The sequence below is a fragment of the Notolepis coatsorum genome (genome assembly GCF_963971535.1).
Source record: "Notolepis coatsorum genome assembly, chromosome: 2".
NCBI lineage: Eukaryota > Metazoa > Chordata > Actinopteri > Aulopiformes > Paralepididae > Notolepis > Notolepis coatsorum.
The window spans coordinates 183,803,648-183,821,071 of record NC_140166.1 but is presented as its reverse complement, the minus strand read 5'-3'; the positions used below and the strand labels follow the sequence as shown (position 1 = coordinate 183,821,071).

Here is a 17,424-nt window from a genome sequence, read left to right as displayed (position 1 = left end):
TGGGAGGCGGGGCACAAGTGCAGTGCAGTCTGGGTGATGAGACAATGACGACAGCATACGTTGAGCAGCAGCCATACGTTGATTCAACATTTATTAGATATTGGCATTTCAATCATTAAAATGCAACCACAAAACAATATTGATTCAATGATATGTTTTCAACATTAGTCAATTGCTTTAGCGGTTAATGGTTGATTCAACATCAATCGTCGACCTTAACCAAAAATCAAGCATTGTGACCATAAATCAACATTGAATTAACACCTTTTGCTATCTGGGAGATCTGCAGAGTCGATCGGGGACGTTGATACGGTGATTAATATGGAATAAAACAATAACAACTTGCCACGAGTTAACTCGTGGCTCTGGTCCACAACGCATGGCACCGAAACCCGAGTTAACTCGTGGCTGGTCCCCATTGTGTTAATGAGCACAACATGGACCATTTCTTCACCAACTTGGAGGTGATGGATGAGCTGAGGACAGACCGAGCAGAGCCCAATGCACCCCAGCCCACCTACCAAGCCTAGTACATCCCAGCCTAGACTACCTCCCAAGCCTAGTACATCCCAGCCTAGACCATCTGCCAAGCCTAGTACATCCCAGCCTAGACCACCTGCCAAGCCTAGTAAATCCCAGCCTAGACCACCTGCCAAGCCTAGTACATCCCAGTGTACTCCACCCCAGCTGGAAAAGGCAGCCAGCAAGAAGAACAGAAAAGAAAGACAGGAGGAGTCTTCATCAGATGAAGATGATTGTTTTTGTTTGGTTTGTATGGAAACGTTCTCCAACAGCCGTTCAGGGGAGGTATGGGAGAAGTGTTGGATGTGCAACAAGTTGGCACACAAGCTCTGCTTAGTTGGAGTGCCCAGACCCTACATTTGCCATCACTGTAACTCAGATAGTGAATGAGTGTAGCCTAGTTTTGTTGGCTATTATTGTTAGGCCTATTTATTTTGTTCTTATTTTGTTATATAGGATGGCCTAAAGATGTCTTTCCTGTTTATGTTCATGTTAAGATGCATTACGTTATGTATTTGTCAACTTGTCAATGCAATTCAACTTTCAAATTTAGTTCTTCCTTCTTGCCTTCTTTTTAAGATGTTTCCCATTAAAACACACAGTGACAACCAACCCCATAGTGTGTGACAACCATCCCCGTGATACAATGTGTCAGAGTGTCTTTGATAGGTAATTTCCTCTTTGTTACAATATGTTGGAAAATGAGAGGGATACACATTTCAAGCCAACATCAAGCTTCAATTTAATGTAGGAATGACTATTGACAAATGTTTTGATGATGAGCAATTCACACTAGAGTAAAAAGTGTGACAACCATCCCCGTTCTCCCCTACAGCTGGGGCGAGATTGTTCATGCATTTAAAGTCAAGTCAAGTCAAGTCAAGAGTTTTATTTGTCATTGCATACAAGTATACAATGAAATGCGGGGGGTCTTGCCCGCAATGATTGTGCAAAATACAATAATAATAATAAGAATCCAATAGAACGACATTGTGCAATAATACAAGTAATCAAAGTAGGGCATATCGGTATATGTACATGAGTTTTTACAGAGCATGGTAGGACATGCTGGGTCCTGTGGTAGTGCAATACACTGTTAGCTACGGATGAGGCACTGGGTCTTTATGTACACTGCTATACAATGCTATATTATACAATCTCAAGTTATACTATACTATTCTTAAAGTGACCTTTCCTTTTGTAAAGTGACCATAAGTGTGAGCGTGTGCAGCATGAGTGTGTGTGTGCTCATGTTAAAGTGGCTGCTAGTGTGTGAGCGTGTACAGTGTGTGTGTTGTGTGTGTGCTCATGTGTGCTTGTGTGTGGAGAGTTCAGTGTTCAAGGCTCTGATGGCCTGGGGGAAGAAGCTGAGCCGAAGTCTCTCTGTCCTAGTTGCTGGTGTTCGCAGGCGTTTGCCTGACAGCAGCAGCTTGAACAGGCTGTTGTTGGGGTGGTGAGGGTCTTTCATTATTCTGCAGGCTCTGGATTTGCACCTCTTGTTATATAGGACCTGCAGGGGTGGTAGTGCAATACCCGTGGTACGCTCGGCTGAGCGTACCACTCTCTGTAGGGCCTTCTTGTCCTGTGCCGTGCTGTTTCCATACCAGGCAGTGATGTTTCCAGTCAAGATGCTCTCTACAGCTCCGGAGTAGAAGGACTGGAGTATCTTCCCAGATACTCTGAACTTCCTTAACTGTCTCAGGTGGTAGAGGCGCTGCTTCGCCTTTTTTACGACAGAGTCTATGTGTGTTATCCATGTCAGATCCTCTGAGATGTGGACCCCCAGGTACTTGAAGCTGCTCACCCTGTCCACGGTAGCCCCGTTTATCCTCAGTGTGTGTGTGTCCCCTGCTGTCTTCTCCTAAAATCCACGATCAGCTCCTTGGTTTTACCAATGTTCAGGAGCAGGCTGTTGTCCTGGCACTAGCGTTCCAGTACCTCAACCTCATCCCGGTAGGCCTTCTCGTCGTTGTCCGAGATCAGCCCCACTACCACTGTGTCGTCCGCAAACTTCACTATGGAGTTGGAGCTGAACTTGGCCACACAGTCATGTGTGTATAGTGAGTACAGCAGGGGGCTCAGAACACAGCCCTGGGGGGACCCGATGGTCAGGGTGATGGTGTTGGAGGTCTGACCCCCCACCCTGACCGCCTGGGGCCTTTCACTCAGAAAGTCCAGTATCCAGGCGCTCAGAGCGGAGCTCAGACCCAGCTCGATCAGCTTGTCCACCAGTCTGGTGGGGACTATAGTGTTGAACGCTGAGCTGTAGTCAATGAAAAACAGTCTCACATAGCCCCCCTTCTGGCGATCTAGGTGAGAGAGAGTGCTGTGCAGTACTTGGGAGACCGCATCATCAGTGGACATGTTTGGCCTGTATGCAAATTGCATAGGGTCCATATCACTGGGGAGGGAGGCACAAATGTGATCCTTAACCAGCCTCTCAAAACATTTCATGACCACAGAGGTGAGTGCCACCGGTCTGTAGTCATTGAGATCTGTTGGGGAGGATTTCTTTGGTACCGGGATAATGGTAGACATCTTGAAGCAGGCAGGTACCACGGATTCCGCCAGGGATAGATTAAATATGGTGGTGAACACAGGAGCTAGCTGGTTAGCACAGGACTTAAGTATGCGTCCTGTTATTCCATCTGGGCCAGCAGCCTTCCTGGTGTTCACCCGCATAAATGCTCTTCTCACACTGTGTTCCGTCAATGAGAGAGCGCCCCCCCCCCCCCCCCCCCGCGCGGATGCCCCCCCCTCCTCCACGACAGCCGGCGCGCCAGCGACGTCACTAGCCGGTGAGCTAGCGTCGCCACTGTTTGCACCAAACCGTGCGTAGAAGGAGTTGAGTTTGTCTGCGAGAGAGGCGTCGTCGCTCCCCATTGAGGGGGCGCTGACTTTGTAGTCAGTTATCGTCCGCAGTCCCCGCCAAAAATCTATTCGTTGAAAGAAAACTTTATAAAGCTGTCATAATTTAGCACAATTGTACTTTTTCAGAATTATACAGTGGTGCCATTTCATTTGTTTTTTATCTGTTATTTTCAGTGCTTGTTTGTATAGTGAAGTGATGGGATTGACAGTTGACTGTGAAGCCTGGCTCCATACAGTTACACAATAGGATAAATGTGAAAATATCATCAACAGTTGAGCTGCCTTAAGATGTATGTAATATCTTATCATTCTAAAACAGTTCAGGTTTGTCTTTACAGTCTTACATAGCTTTTTAACATGTTTATCAAATTTGAGTTGGGAATCCAAATGTTACCAATAATATCCAATGATACCTAATCATTTAAAATCACTGGCTTTGTCTATTTCCTCTGAATCTATTCTAATTGTAAGCTTATCATTTCCTTTCCTTCTCATGGTAAAACACATCGACACAGTCTTTTTAAGATTCTGGGTTAGATGATTATTTTTAAGCCATTGGGATACACCCTCCATCATTTTGTTAGTGTCTCTGCTGCTAATAAGGGGTTTTAGCTGATACATAAATGATAGTGTCATTAACATACATTTGACAATCAGCTCTTTTACAGTATGTTGGTAAATCATGTATGTATAAGCTGAAAGGCAGAGGTCCCAAGATCGAGCCTTGTGGAATTCCCATTCTGGATTGTCGAGGAATTGCGTGTTCTGCATTGATTTTAATGCGTTGCTCTCTACATTCTAGATATGATGCAAACCATCTGATTGCTTGCTCAGATAAAGGAAAGGTGCTAAGTTTGTTCAGAAGTACATCGTGGTTCTCTGTGTCAAAAGCCTTTTTAAAGTCTAAAAATACTGCTCCCACTATATCACCCTTGTCTAGTGAGCTCTTGATGTTTTCAGTGAGGTAGCAATTGGCCATTTCCATTGAGTACCCTAGCCTGAATCAAAATTGTTTAGGATAAAGAAGTTAATTGCTTTCAAGGTGGTCAACCAGTTGTTCTGCAATTACTTTTTCCATGAACTTTGAGGAAATACGAGTCATGTCATCTGGACGCTGTGAGTTGCCAGTGCATTGAGCAGTCTGTTGCACGTTCCTGTTCAATGTAAGGACCAATATATGGCAAAAGAGTGTGCAGGGAACATTGGTCTGTTCATTTAACTGCGATCATGAAGATCTGATCAGAGAAAAGTGTCCTTCTGTAGTCTAATGAGACACTAGAATGCCTAGAGATGTTTTTCACATGTCAGCGGACTAATATACCTAATCTTCATGGGTCTGAAGGAACTTAAAGTTCTGTGAAATGTAGTTCCTGGCAATTAAAGTTCCAGGTAGTTTCAGTCAAAACACGGCTAAAGTTACTGTAGTCCTTGTTTCGAAAAGACAGGCACATCAGGACAATGTTATTGCTGTAAAGTCAAACAAGATTTAAGGGTTGCCTTTAGTGGAAGAAATTAGGTTAGCAAAGTAAGAAGCCCTCGCATCCTTAACCATGTTGTAATAAAGACAGTGAACCTGGAGCTTGGTGGATTTCCACAGTTGTTCTACCCACCCTCAACATAGGGGCCCCCCAGGGCTGTGTTCTGAGTCCCCTCCTCTACTTGCTGTACACACACGACTGTGTGGCACAGCGGAACAACAACATAATCATCAAATTTGCTGACGATACAGTAGTGGTGGGCCTGATCTCTGCAAACGATGAGAGGGCCTACCTGGAAGAGGTAGAGGTTCTGGCGGGATGGTGTCAGGAGAACAGCCTCTCCCTGAATGTCAGCAAAACAAAAGAGATGATTGTGGACTTTAGGAAGTCGGGGTCATGGACTACAGCCCCCTCAGCATCGACGGGGCACCGGTCGAGAGAGTGAACAGTTTTAAGTACTTCGGAGTAGGGCTGCCGCGGTTACCGCATTATCGCGGTATCGCCATCACGTCACGCCCACCGCAGAGTCAAGCTGATTACCACATCACTGGCTGTTTTTATTATTTTATTATATTTATAATAATAATAATTATAGTTGTGTATAGCCTATTTTCTTCACGCCATGTGTTTGAAAGTTTCCACTTGCAGTTGCGGAGTTAACATTCTGATCGAACCCCAGAACTTGTTTTGCTGCTACGGAAAGTTTTCGCTTTGAATCTGCTAAAAACATGGATCTTGTAGCGAAACCCATTCGAAGGGCTGCCGTAAATGCTGCCGTTTTGATCCCGAAAGAAGACGGAGTGGTCACGGTTAGCGAGGACAGGTTAGTTCTGGTTCTGTTCTGGAGAAGTAGATATGCCATATTGTCAAGTCAAGAGTTTCGGTGTGTGCTGAGCGCATTTGCCCAAGTTAACGTTAGCACGTTAGCTCCATTTATTTGCTGGGTATATAAACTCGGTGTGTAACAGGTACCTGGTAGAATAAGCTAAAATGTACTCCTGGGCCGTGTTATGGTATGTGTTTTCAACCAATATTCCTGCTGCAAAGTCGTCCTCTTTAATGACAACACTGGAATAAAGATAGACATTCAACGTTAGACTAGAGGCTATAAAGAATAGACTACTACAGAAATAAATGCATTCGAAAAGTTTATTTAGGAACCAATTATTTTAACATTACATTTAAAAATAATTGTTTATTGCGGTTACCGCAGCGGTTTGAATGGCTTCGATAATTTGTGCGGTAAGGAAAAAATCAATACCGCGGCAGCCCTACCTTGGAGTCCACATATCCGAGGACTTGACATGGACCACACACATTGACAGTGTAGTCAAGAAGGCACGTCAATGCCTCTACTTCCTTAGGTGACTAAGGAAGTTCAACGTGAGTCAGAAGATCTTTAAGAACTTCTACTCATGAGGCGGCTGGGTAGCGCAGCGGACTAAGCGCCTACCTACCACCGCAGAGACACTGGTATCGAATCAAGCTGTCAGCGGTACCTCCGGCTTGGTCGGTCGCCATACTAACACAATTGGCAGTGTTAGCAGGTGGGAAGCCGGTGGGGTGTGTATCCTGGTCGTTGTAAACAGCGACTCCTACAGGTCGGTCGGGGCGCCTGCCAGGTGAAAAGAAGCGGCTGGCTGACTCCACATGTATCGGAGGGGACATGTGATAGTATATCAACCCTCCCTAGACCGGCAAGTGGGGGGCAAATGTGCGCAACGATCAGGAAGGGAGGGAAGGGAATTGGCATAACGACTAAATTGGGATGGGAGAAAGGGGGAGAAAAAGTAGAAAAAAAAGAACTTCTACTCATGCTCAATAGAGAGCATCCTGACTGGCAATATCACCTCCTGGTTTGGGAATAGCACCGCACAAGACCGTAGCAGACTACAGAGAGTGGCCCGTTCAGCCGAACGCACAATTGGAGGTGGGCTTCCCACTCTCCAAGACATTTACAACAAGCATTGCAGGAGTAAGGCTAAGAGAATAATAAAAGACTCTAGCCACCCAAACAACTGCCTCTTTGAACTGCTGTGGTCAGGCAAGCGATACCGGAGTCTCATGGCAAGCACAGAGAGACTCAGAAGGAGCTTCTATCCCCAGGCCATCAGGATGCTCAACGACAATAACACTATGTAACAAACCATCAAATACACTCACAGCACACACATCCATCCACACGTACACACTCACTTTAAACAAACAACTCACTGTAGCACCCACTTGACCCACTTTAGACACTTTAACACACTTTATATTTATTGGTAAAGAGATTTGCACTACAACTCATACCTCATTGCACCTTACCCTAAGTTGTACCTCATCCCATTTCTGCATTGTACTGTATATTGTATATTATTTTCTCTACTCTGCATTGTATATTGTATATATATATATTGAACACTTTTGTTTTGTTTACACTTGTCTACGTACTTGACTTTCTATTTTATACTTATTTTATACTTATCTATTTTTATCTAGCAAAACAGAAAGAAGCATTTCATATAAAAGTATTCTGTATTTTTGTATGACAACTAATAAAGAAACTTGAACTTGAAACTTGACATTTACGAGAATCTAAGTTAAAAGACAGGTTGAACAAAACACATTCATAGTCAGTAACATGCAGCTCCTCAGAGCAAATTGAATCAATATTTAAACCAAGCGTAAAAACAAGGTCCAAGGTATTACCCCTAATCAGACATCATGAATACGATTAAAAGACTCAATTAAAAGATGCAGAAAATCAGCAGCAGAAATGTCATCAAAGTGAATATTAAAGCCACCACCCAGAATAATGAATTCAGACATAAAATAACTATTAGAACCCGGGTGTCTGTAAATTAAAATACAATAAAACGGATTTGAAGGACCAACTTTGGTTATCTGTAGTTCAAACAAGGAGAAAGCCCCAGTGCTCATGCTCACCATCTGACTTAGTTCCTAAAAACCACAGCAAGTCCTCCACCCCGGCCTGCGGTCTTTGGAGCGCTGATAAAAGTACAATCCGGCGGGCACAGTTCAGTTAGAGGGCCCTATTCCATGCTCCTCTGCCAAGTCTCAGCCAGACCCTCAGAGATTAATAAATCATTCAGTATGAAAGACTTATTTGCAATGGAGCAAGCATTTGTCAGCGCCATCCTGAGGGGCACAGACCCACTGCTAGCAACAGCAGAGTCCAAAGGGCGCAGGTATCAGGAGTCTGATCTGCCGTACACACTGGAACATCTCACAGGGGTGAAAGCCCTATTTGTAACAACAGTCTGAATAGGGTGATAAACCTGTGAAGGTGTTCATGCCAGGGGAGGACAGTAGGGGGGCTAGCGCTGGAAACAGTGTAGGGGTGACAGTGGCTTGGGGAGGTAGAGCAGTCGTCTGGTAATCTGGAGGTTCCCGGTTCGATTCCCGCTCCTCCCGGGTAGTGTGTCAAAGTGTCCTTGAGCAAGACACTTAACCCCTAATTGCTACCGATGAGCAGGTTGGCACCTTGCAGGGTTGCCTCTGCTGTCGGTGTGTGCATGTGTGAGTGAATGGGTAAAATGTGTGGAACAAATTGTAAAGCACGTTGGCCATTTACCATTTACCATTTAACAGTGGCCTGAGGTGAAACTGGAAAGGAGGAAGGAGATTCCAAGGGGGGGATGACCTCTGTCAATCCTGAAAAGCCAAAACAGATTAAAGTTGTCAATGAAAGCTATATTCTGAGCCCTACAAGTGGACTGGAGCCAAGTGTGGAGGCTGAGGATTCTGCTAGAATGCCCTGCTGCACGGGCCAATGTGGGAATGCGACCAGAGATAAAAACGGACTTTCCAAAACTACTTAAAAAGTTAAGAAGGTTGTTAAAGTCATTTTTGGTCAGCTCAGACTGCTGGCGAGCTGCATTGTTTGACCCCATTATGAACTATTACACATTTGACTGACGACGGGAGTGAGCGCCCTGGGAGCTTGTTCAGGATGTCAGGGACCGTGGCTCCAGGGAAGCAGTGTGTGGCTGTGTTGAAAAAATGGTTATTCCTGATCATGGAATCCCCAACTATTAATGTGGTAGAGGGGGAAAGGGGACAAGGAGGTGACGGCTGTAGGTTCTCGTGGCAGGGGAGTACACAATCTGTTTCCACACTGTATGATGAGGCCGCCGATTGAGGCTAGGGTAACCGAGCAGGCAAGAGTTTTGGTGAGGCCAGAGAGAGACCTGAGAGAGGACCTCCCTGATGGCCCAGGCAGGGATCACGGCCTCCCTCAAGGTCCTAAGAGCCGTCTGAGGCTCCCTTGCAACCGTGGCACACCCTTTCAGCCCAGGATGACTGATGGTTAGGTGTCGACTGGGAAAGCTGTGGACAAGTGTAGGGAAATTTGTTTAGACTGACCAGAAGCGACTTCCATGTAGCACACAGTCCTCATAAGGCATGGTTAGCACAGTTAAATCAACTAGCTTAGCCATCAGGTTAAAAACAAGCCCAGGCTAACAAGTAGCCGGAACAGCAAACAAAGTGCAATCTAATAAGAGGACAAGCAGGGATGTCACATAAAACCAACAGAGCTGTGATAACAATTATAAAACGTTACGTGTGTGTCTATCCAGAGCTAATCTCGCCAACTACAAGGCGGTGGTGGATGAAGCTTGGCATAATATAATACAGTGCAAGATAATACAATACTGTAGGCTGACAGCAGGACAGGACAATATTTTTTTAATCGGTCAACAATTATTTTATTTGAATTAATTTCCATCATTGTTTATTTAAATAGATATTCAGTATAAAGTTATACATTTTGAACACAAGAGGACGATACTACAGGTAACACAGGTTTGCTGCTCAAACCCTCAGGTAATCAGCTCTCTGACCCCTGTTAACAACATGGAAATGCTATAGTGAGCCTATTGTCGTTGATATACATATGCATTAAAAACATTTATGAATTAATTTCCATCATGTTCATTGAAATAAGTTTGTTATAGAGATGTATGCGAGGTGTCAATGAACTCAGTGCAGACTACTACTTTCATTGGTCTAGGTCAGACCTGGGCATTGTACGGCCCGCGGGATGATTCTGACCGGCCCGCGAAAGATTACATGATAATTTTTTTTTTTTTTTTTTTTATTATTATTATTATTTTTTAACTTTTTTCTTTTCATGTCAACGTTCACACGCACAATATACGCTTACCTAGGATTTGACTTGATTCAACAACAAAGCAGTCGGGGCAAGCCGAAACCGGTCGAAAGTGTGGTTATTTGAAGTTTGGATTTTTTTTTTTACAACTGAGGTAGGTAGATTACATTTTTAGAGACTAAAGTACAGAAAAAAGGTACCGTGGGTACCGGTATCGATTCACAGGTACCGGTACCGTATCGGTTCAAATGTGAACGGTACCCATCCCTACTGAACACACAACTGCAGGGCAAGGGCATTTTTGCCTTCATGACAAAGTTGCAATTAATTTCAAGGCAACTAGGCAGCAACAATCTCAAACACATGAAAACCCTGAAAGAAGTCAAACCATCAGCTGATCACCGGCACAGGTACTCATCCATGTTGGGAGCACTGCATGATGAATTTTCAAGGCGTTTTCAAGATTTCAAAAAGGTTGAGGATGAAATGCAGCTGGTTTCCTCTCCCTTTACCTGCAGTGTTGATAGTTGTTCAGCTTGAACTCATTGACCTGCAGTCTGATTCACTACTGAAAGAGAACTATAAGTCAGCATCACTGCTAGAGTTCTACTCTGCTCTCAAGGAGGAGAACTTTCCAAACATGAGGAGACATGCTCAGAAGATGTTGGTTCTCTTTGGATCCACCTACATATGTGAACAGACATTCTCAGTCATGACGTTTACCAAGTCTAGGTACAGATCCTCTCTCACTGATGAACATCTGGCAGCTGTGCTTCGCATCTCCACCTCAGACATGCAACCTGACTTTGATGGACTTGTAAAAGCTCAACAGAGACTGGATTTCTCACACTGAATGAAAAAAAAAGAACTGAAGAACACTAAAATGTGGAAATATAATAAGTGAAATGGGACACTTGATATTTTTTTTTCTTTTTTTTGCACAGTTTTGAAAACATTAAATGTTTAATATAGGCATGTAAAGTAAAAAAGGCTACAAAACTGGGACACTTTTCTTTACACAGTTCAGTGACATGTCTTGTTTATTTTTTCTATAAGATGATGTGATGTCTTTATAAAGCTAAGAAAATCCTTGTTTCAATAGTATATGAAACTCAAAATGCCCTTTGTTATTAATGTTTCACATTTTGTTTATCATTTTGGAAATAAATTCTATTTGAATAAATGATATTTTTGAAAGCTAACCTCACCTTTTAATTGCCAAATAATAACATACACTCTTACCAGGGGTCAAAACAATGCCATTTACTGCTTTTTATATAGAAATAAAATGTATATTATGCATAATTGAGTTTGGAATTTTGGCCCGGCCCTCCAACATATTTTCAGTTTCTCATTCGGCCCCCTGGGAAAAATAATTGCCCACCCCTGGTCTAGGTTAACCATGAAACCATGAACCATGACCAAGTGTGTAATAGAGATGCCAAGTCCCTTCCACTAACCACTATCATAACCTATTTAGGAAAGAATATGCATAGTAGTCAATGGTGAGAGACAAATAATTTGTTGATCCCATTGGAGTTGTGCCAAATTATGATGTTTGTCCATTTAAAAGATAAGTTTGCAAGTCAAGAAAGTTGATATATAGTGTAATGGTGTAATACTATGTAATAGTGTAATCATGTAATAGTGTATAAGAGTGTAATACTGTGTAATAATATGTATTATTACATGGCATTTTAAAATTCGCCAAAATGCTTGATTGTGATTGGTCAATAGCGCTCCGTTGCCCCTAGCAGCGGTCAATTATTTCTCGATAATTCACCGCTGCTAGGGGCAACACGCAATAATGACCGCTGTTAGGGGCAACAGGGAAAGATAGCCTCGCAGCCGGACTCTCGCAGCGTTATACCAACCACAGCCTGCGGAGCACGGCTGTGCAGCGCCTGTCCGAGGCAGGTCTCGACAGTACACCATGCATTTGATCTCGTCTTGTCGATGGTGTAAAATGAATTATATTGTTGGTAAGTTAGACCTGTAATAAGCGGGATAATGTATACGTTGACACTGCGAGATTCAAACCTAAATAGACTCAGCTTTACCATATGCACAGCTGCACTGCATCAGGTGCAATCAAGCCCATTGTGATATTTCCTCCAACGCCAGAGGAGCAACAGAACAACCGCGTCTGCATTTGATCTCGTCTTGTCGATGGTGTAAAATGAATTACGTATATTGTTAGTAAGTTAGCCCTGTAATAAGCACCAAGGTGTTCTAAACGCAGTGAAGGTTAATTATTTTGCGACAATGACCGAGTATATCTATACATTATCCCTTACATAGTGCACTAGTGTAATAGTGTGCAATAGTGCCAATTTACAAATATATGTGCAATTTCACAATTCAAATTCAAAGATAATTTGAATAGTGTAATAGTGTGTAATACTGTGTAATAGTATTTAATAGTATGTAAGAGTGTAATACTATACTACTGTATACTATAATAGTGTGATAGTGTAATAGTGTCTATATATTGTCTCTGCATTTGTTAAATATTGTTCTGTGAGTGAGAGAGAAGAAATGTGTGTCTGCCACCTGATTTTCGCTCTACTGAATGCACCTTTCTAATTATGATTGTACTGTCTGCTCCCAGTAAGGAGGAAACCGCTGAAATATAAACATATTTATTCAAGGGAGGTGCAAGGACCTGTAGCAAATTAGGAAAGGATGAGTGAGCCAGAGGTAGAGAGAGATAGAAATCGACTGCCAGTGCACTGCTAATAAAAGCACCGACTAGTCCTGTCTCGTAAGCTTTCACTGACCAAACTATGAATGCTACAACGGCGAAATTAATTTCATACAAATGCTGCTCCTTCCACTCTTAAACCCCTAGAATCGGTCTATCATTCCATCTGTTACTGGTGATAGCTATGGTCCTCACCATTGTATCCTGTATGATAAGGTGGGCTGCTCGTCTCTGACAGAGAGGTCTAATAAACATAAAGCCCTTATTGTTGAGCTACCACCTTAAAACATCACAGCAAGGCTGGATTGGAACTTTGGACCCCATCTAACTCGCTCAAATTATTAGTTTATGCTTAAGGTCCCCCGAGCACAGTCTGTATTTGGAAAGTCAGCCTTTTTTATTTTTATTTTTTTAATTATCTTTTTCCTCCTTCTTTTTTCCGTTTTGTCTCCCATCCCAATGTTAGTCGTTATGCCAATTGCCAATCCCCCTTCCTATCCGTTGCGCACTCTACCCCCTACCGTTGGTCCGGGAGGGCGGAGACTATCACATGCTTCCTCCGACACATGTGTAGCCAGCCCACCGCTTGTTTTCACCTGGCAGCGCGGACTCTCACTGGGGGAGTGTAACGTGTGGAAGGGTCACACTACCTCTCTTAGATCCTCCCATCGCTGTGCAGGCACCCCGACCGAACTGTAGGAGTCGCTGTTTACAACGACCAGGACCCACCCCACCGGCATCCCACCCGCTGACACTGCCAATTGTGTTAGTATGGACGGTCGACCAAGCCGGAGACACCACAGCTGGATTCGATCCCACTGTCTCTGTGGTGGTAGACAGGCGCTTGGTCCACTGCGCTACCCGGCCACCCAACCTTTTTATTTTAGTAATACTCTCCTAACATATGGACAGCTTAAAACCATGATCACAAACCACCCTGCGTAACTGTTTTAACAGATCTTTCCCCATCTTCATATGTGTTTGTCATAACTTGTCTGTACACTCGACATCATTGTAAATGATGAGAGTTTTGAATAAAGGTTTGAATGAATGTGAGTGAGTTATGATTCAACATGGAGAACTATTTTACTTGCGAGAGCGTGGGTGTTTCTTACACGCGAGTGTGTTGGTCTTACAAGTCCTAGACCTTAGCGTAAAGCATTCTAGCGTTGTCATTGTTGGCTTACCTCCCATAGCCTCATAGCCACCGCACCCTGCCTAGCCCGGCCATAAGCACATATCTGGCTTATTTCTTAGTTTCTCTGTCTTGCTCTCTCTCTCTCTCTTTCTCGTTCACTCACACACACACACACACACATGCACACACACACACACGCACACATGCATGCAACAACGCATTTAGGTTGCTGCTGTGTTATGAATGTGAGAACGGAACAACAAAAGAAGGAGAGGAACAACAGAGTGATTAAAGAGAAATGTTTAACAGATGGGCCGCAGCCCACTCTGGATTCCAGCCTGGTTCTCTCTTTTTTTTTTGCGCGGCCAACTCCGCGGGCCAAGGTAGAGGGATAGATATATGGTGAGGAGGGGGAGGAGGATGAGGAGGGGAGGCGGGGAAGGAATGATGAAGAAGGAGACAATAGATGAGCGAGAAGGAAGGGAAGAGAGGGGTTGTAGCAATGACGGAAGACCATGTGTAGTCCAGCAGTTAGGGATGGATTCCATTTTTGTTCTCGTGTGTGTGTGTGTGTGTGTGTTAGTGTGTGTGTGTGTGTGTGTGTGTGTGTGTGTGTGTGTGTGTGTGTGTGTGTGTGTGTGTGTGTGTGTGTGTGTGTGTGTGTGTGTCTGTGTGTGTGTGCGTACACACATGTGTGCATGTCTATGCAGTCTGTACTTTTGTGTTTTGTGAAATGGTACACCAAACTATACCCCAACTGCATTATACTCTATGCATTATCCACTAATGTAGAACTCACTGCAAGTATTGCAGACTAGGGAAATGTAGTTTTTGGAGGCCTTTGACCATGTTGAAATGAATTGCAGGAACGTGTACAAGGACTACAGGTTCCTGGAGCTGGCCTGTGACTCTCAGGAGGAGGTGGACAGCTGGAAGGCGTCTCTGCTGCGGGCTGGAGTCTACCCTGAGAAAGTGTCTGTGAGTAGGCCACCCTGACACCTACGTCACCCTTTCTAAACCTGACCCTGACCCTGGCTGTGGGGAGCTGCACCTGCCCTTACCTTGCCTTCTACACCCACAGACTATAACATGCAAGCTTAGCCTCTGTGACCCTTAACCCTCTCTCTCTCTCTCTCTCTCTCTCTCTCTCTCTCTCTCTCTCTCTCTCTCTCTCTCTCTCTCTCTCTCTCTCTCTCTCTCTCTCTCTCTCTCTCTCTCTCTCTCTCTCTCTCTCTCTCTCTTTCTCTGCTAACCCTCTCTTCCCCTGCCTGAGAGAGAAAGAGTCCCCCACCCCTTCCATCCCGCTCTGTCGTTGGCTCCTCAGCACTGCATTCTTGGCCTATGATGTCACTGTGTGTGTGTGTGTGTGTGTGTGTGTGTGTGTGTGTGTGTGTGTGTGTGTGTGTGTGTGTGTGTGTGTGTGTGTGTGTGTGTGTGTGTGTGTGTGTGTGTGTGTGTGTGTGTGTGTGTGTGTGTGTGTGTGTGTGTGTGTGTGTGTGTGTGTGTGTGTGTGTGTGTGTGTGTGTGTGTGTGTGTGTGTGTGTGTGTGTGTGTGTGTGTGTGTGTGTGTGCTCGCTGAGGGAAGGCTAGTCTGTTTCTAATCAGCAGTGTTCTCCGTCCCTCATCCCTGACCCCCCCTCCCCTTATTTTTTCTCCCCTCTCCTCATCACCTCCCTCCTCCATGGTCTCTTGGTCTCTCCTTTCCTCTCCTCTCTTCTCTCTCGCTCTTCTCCCTGCTCACAGTTTCTCTCTATTACTCCCAGCCACCACAGGACTAATGGCATAAGCTGTGACAGTACCTGTGGGGATACTCTGTATCAGTTCAGACAAGCTTTATTGGCATGCAATGACACAATCCATGTTATCAGGTCAACCACTGGTAGCTACTCAGTACTCTAGACGGGTCAACCACTGGTGCTCAGTACTCTAGACGGGTCAACCACTGGTACTCAGTACTCTAGACAGGTCAACCACTGGTACTCAGTACTCTAGACGGGTCAATCACTGGTAGCTACTCAGTACTCTAGACGGGTCAACCACTGGTGCTCAGTACTCTAGACGGGTCAACCACTGGTACTCAGTACTCTAGACAGGTCAACCACTGGTACTCTAGACGGGTCAATCACTGGTAGCTACTCAGTACTCTAGACGGGTCAACCACTGGTACTCAGTACTCTAGACGGGTCAACCACTGGTGCTCAGTACTCTAGACAGGTCAACCACTGGTACTCAGTACTCTAGACGGGTCAACCACTGGTGCTCAGTACTCTAGACGGGTCAACCACTGGTACTCAGTACTCTAGACGGGTCAACCACTGGTACTCAGTACTCAAGACAGGTCAACCACTGGTACTCAGTACTCTAGACGGGTCAACCACTGGTACTCAGTACTCTAGACGGGTCAACCACTGGTGCTCAGTACTCTAGACGGGTCAACCACTGGTACTCAGTACTCTAGACGGGTCAACCACTGGTGCTCAGTACTCTAGACAGGTCAACCACTGGTGCTCAGTACTCTAGACGGGTCAACCACTGGTGCTCAGTACTCTAGACAGGTCAACCACTGGTGCTCAGTACTCTAGACGGGTCAACCACTGGTACTCAGTACTCTAGACGGGTCAACCACTGGTGCTCAGTACTCTAGACGGGTCAACCACTGGTGCTCAGTACTTTAGACGGGTCAACCACTGGTGCTCAGTACTCTAGACGGGTCAACCACTGGTACTCAGTACTCTAGACAGGTCAACCACTGGTAGCTACTCAGTACTCTAGACGGGTCAACCACTGGTGCTCAGTACTCTAGACGGGTCAACCACTGGTAGCTACTCAGTACTCTAGACAGGTCAACCACTGGTACTCAGTACTCTAGACAGGTCAACCACTGGTGCTCAGTACTCTAGACGGGTCAACCACTGGTACTCAGTACTCTAGACACTAACAATAGGAACATTGAAGGTGAAATGTCAGCAGTTTACACCACAATCACAATCTCTCAAACATACATTATATTATTCAATTGAAGTAATATTATAAACTCTCTCTCTCTCTCATACTGCTATTTGTTTTCCTGACATGTAACTTTCCTCTCTTTATTTTTCCTCTCTCCCTCCCTATGTCTCCCTCTCTCCCACCCTCCCTTCTTCCCTCTCTCCCTCTCTCTCTCTCCCTCCCCTTCTCTTTCTATCTCCCTCTCTTTCTCTCTATCTCTCATTCTCTCTCCCCCTCTCCCTCCCTCTTTCTCTCTCTCCATCTCTCCCCCACTCATTCTCCCTCCCTCCCTCCCTCCCTCCCTCCCTCCCTCCCTCCCTCCCTCCCTCCCTCCCTCCCTCCCTCCCTCTCTCCCTCTATCCCTCTCATTATATTTTTCTCTCTCTCCGTCTGCCAGGTGGATGGAGAGAGTAATGGGGAGCTTGACAGCTTCTCCATGGACCCTCAGTTGGAACGTCAGGTGGAGACGATCCGTAACCTGGTGGACTCCTACATGAACATCATCTACAAGACCATCAGAGACCTCATGCCCAAGACCATCATGCACCTCCTGATCGACAGCGTAAGCTAGTTGCACCAAACTCACGCCTTACCAGTGGATCCT

At 45.0% G+C, this 17,424-nt stretch overlaps 1 protein-coding gene across 3 annotated transcripts in view; it reads left to right on the top strand.

Annotated features, from left to right (window-relative positions):
* Positions 1–17,424, top strand: part of dnm3a (dynamin 3a) — a 104,974-nt gene that overhangs the window by 83,038 nt on the left and 4,512 nt on the right. For all 3 annotated transcript variants that reach the window (XM_084309044.1, XM_084309043.1, XM_084309042.1), the window contains 2 exons: positions 14,699–14,810; positions 17,218–17,382. In XM_084309044.1, coding sequence (XP_084165170.1) covers positions 14,699–14,810; positions 17,218–17,382 — 277 coding nt within the window. The remainder of the gene's footprint in view (positions 1–14,698; positions 14,811–17,217; positions 17,383–17,424) is intronic.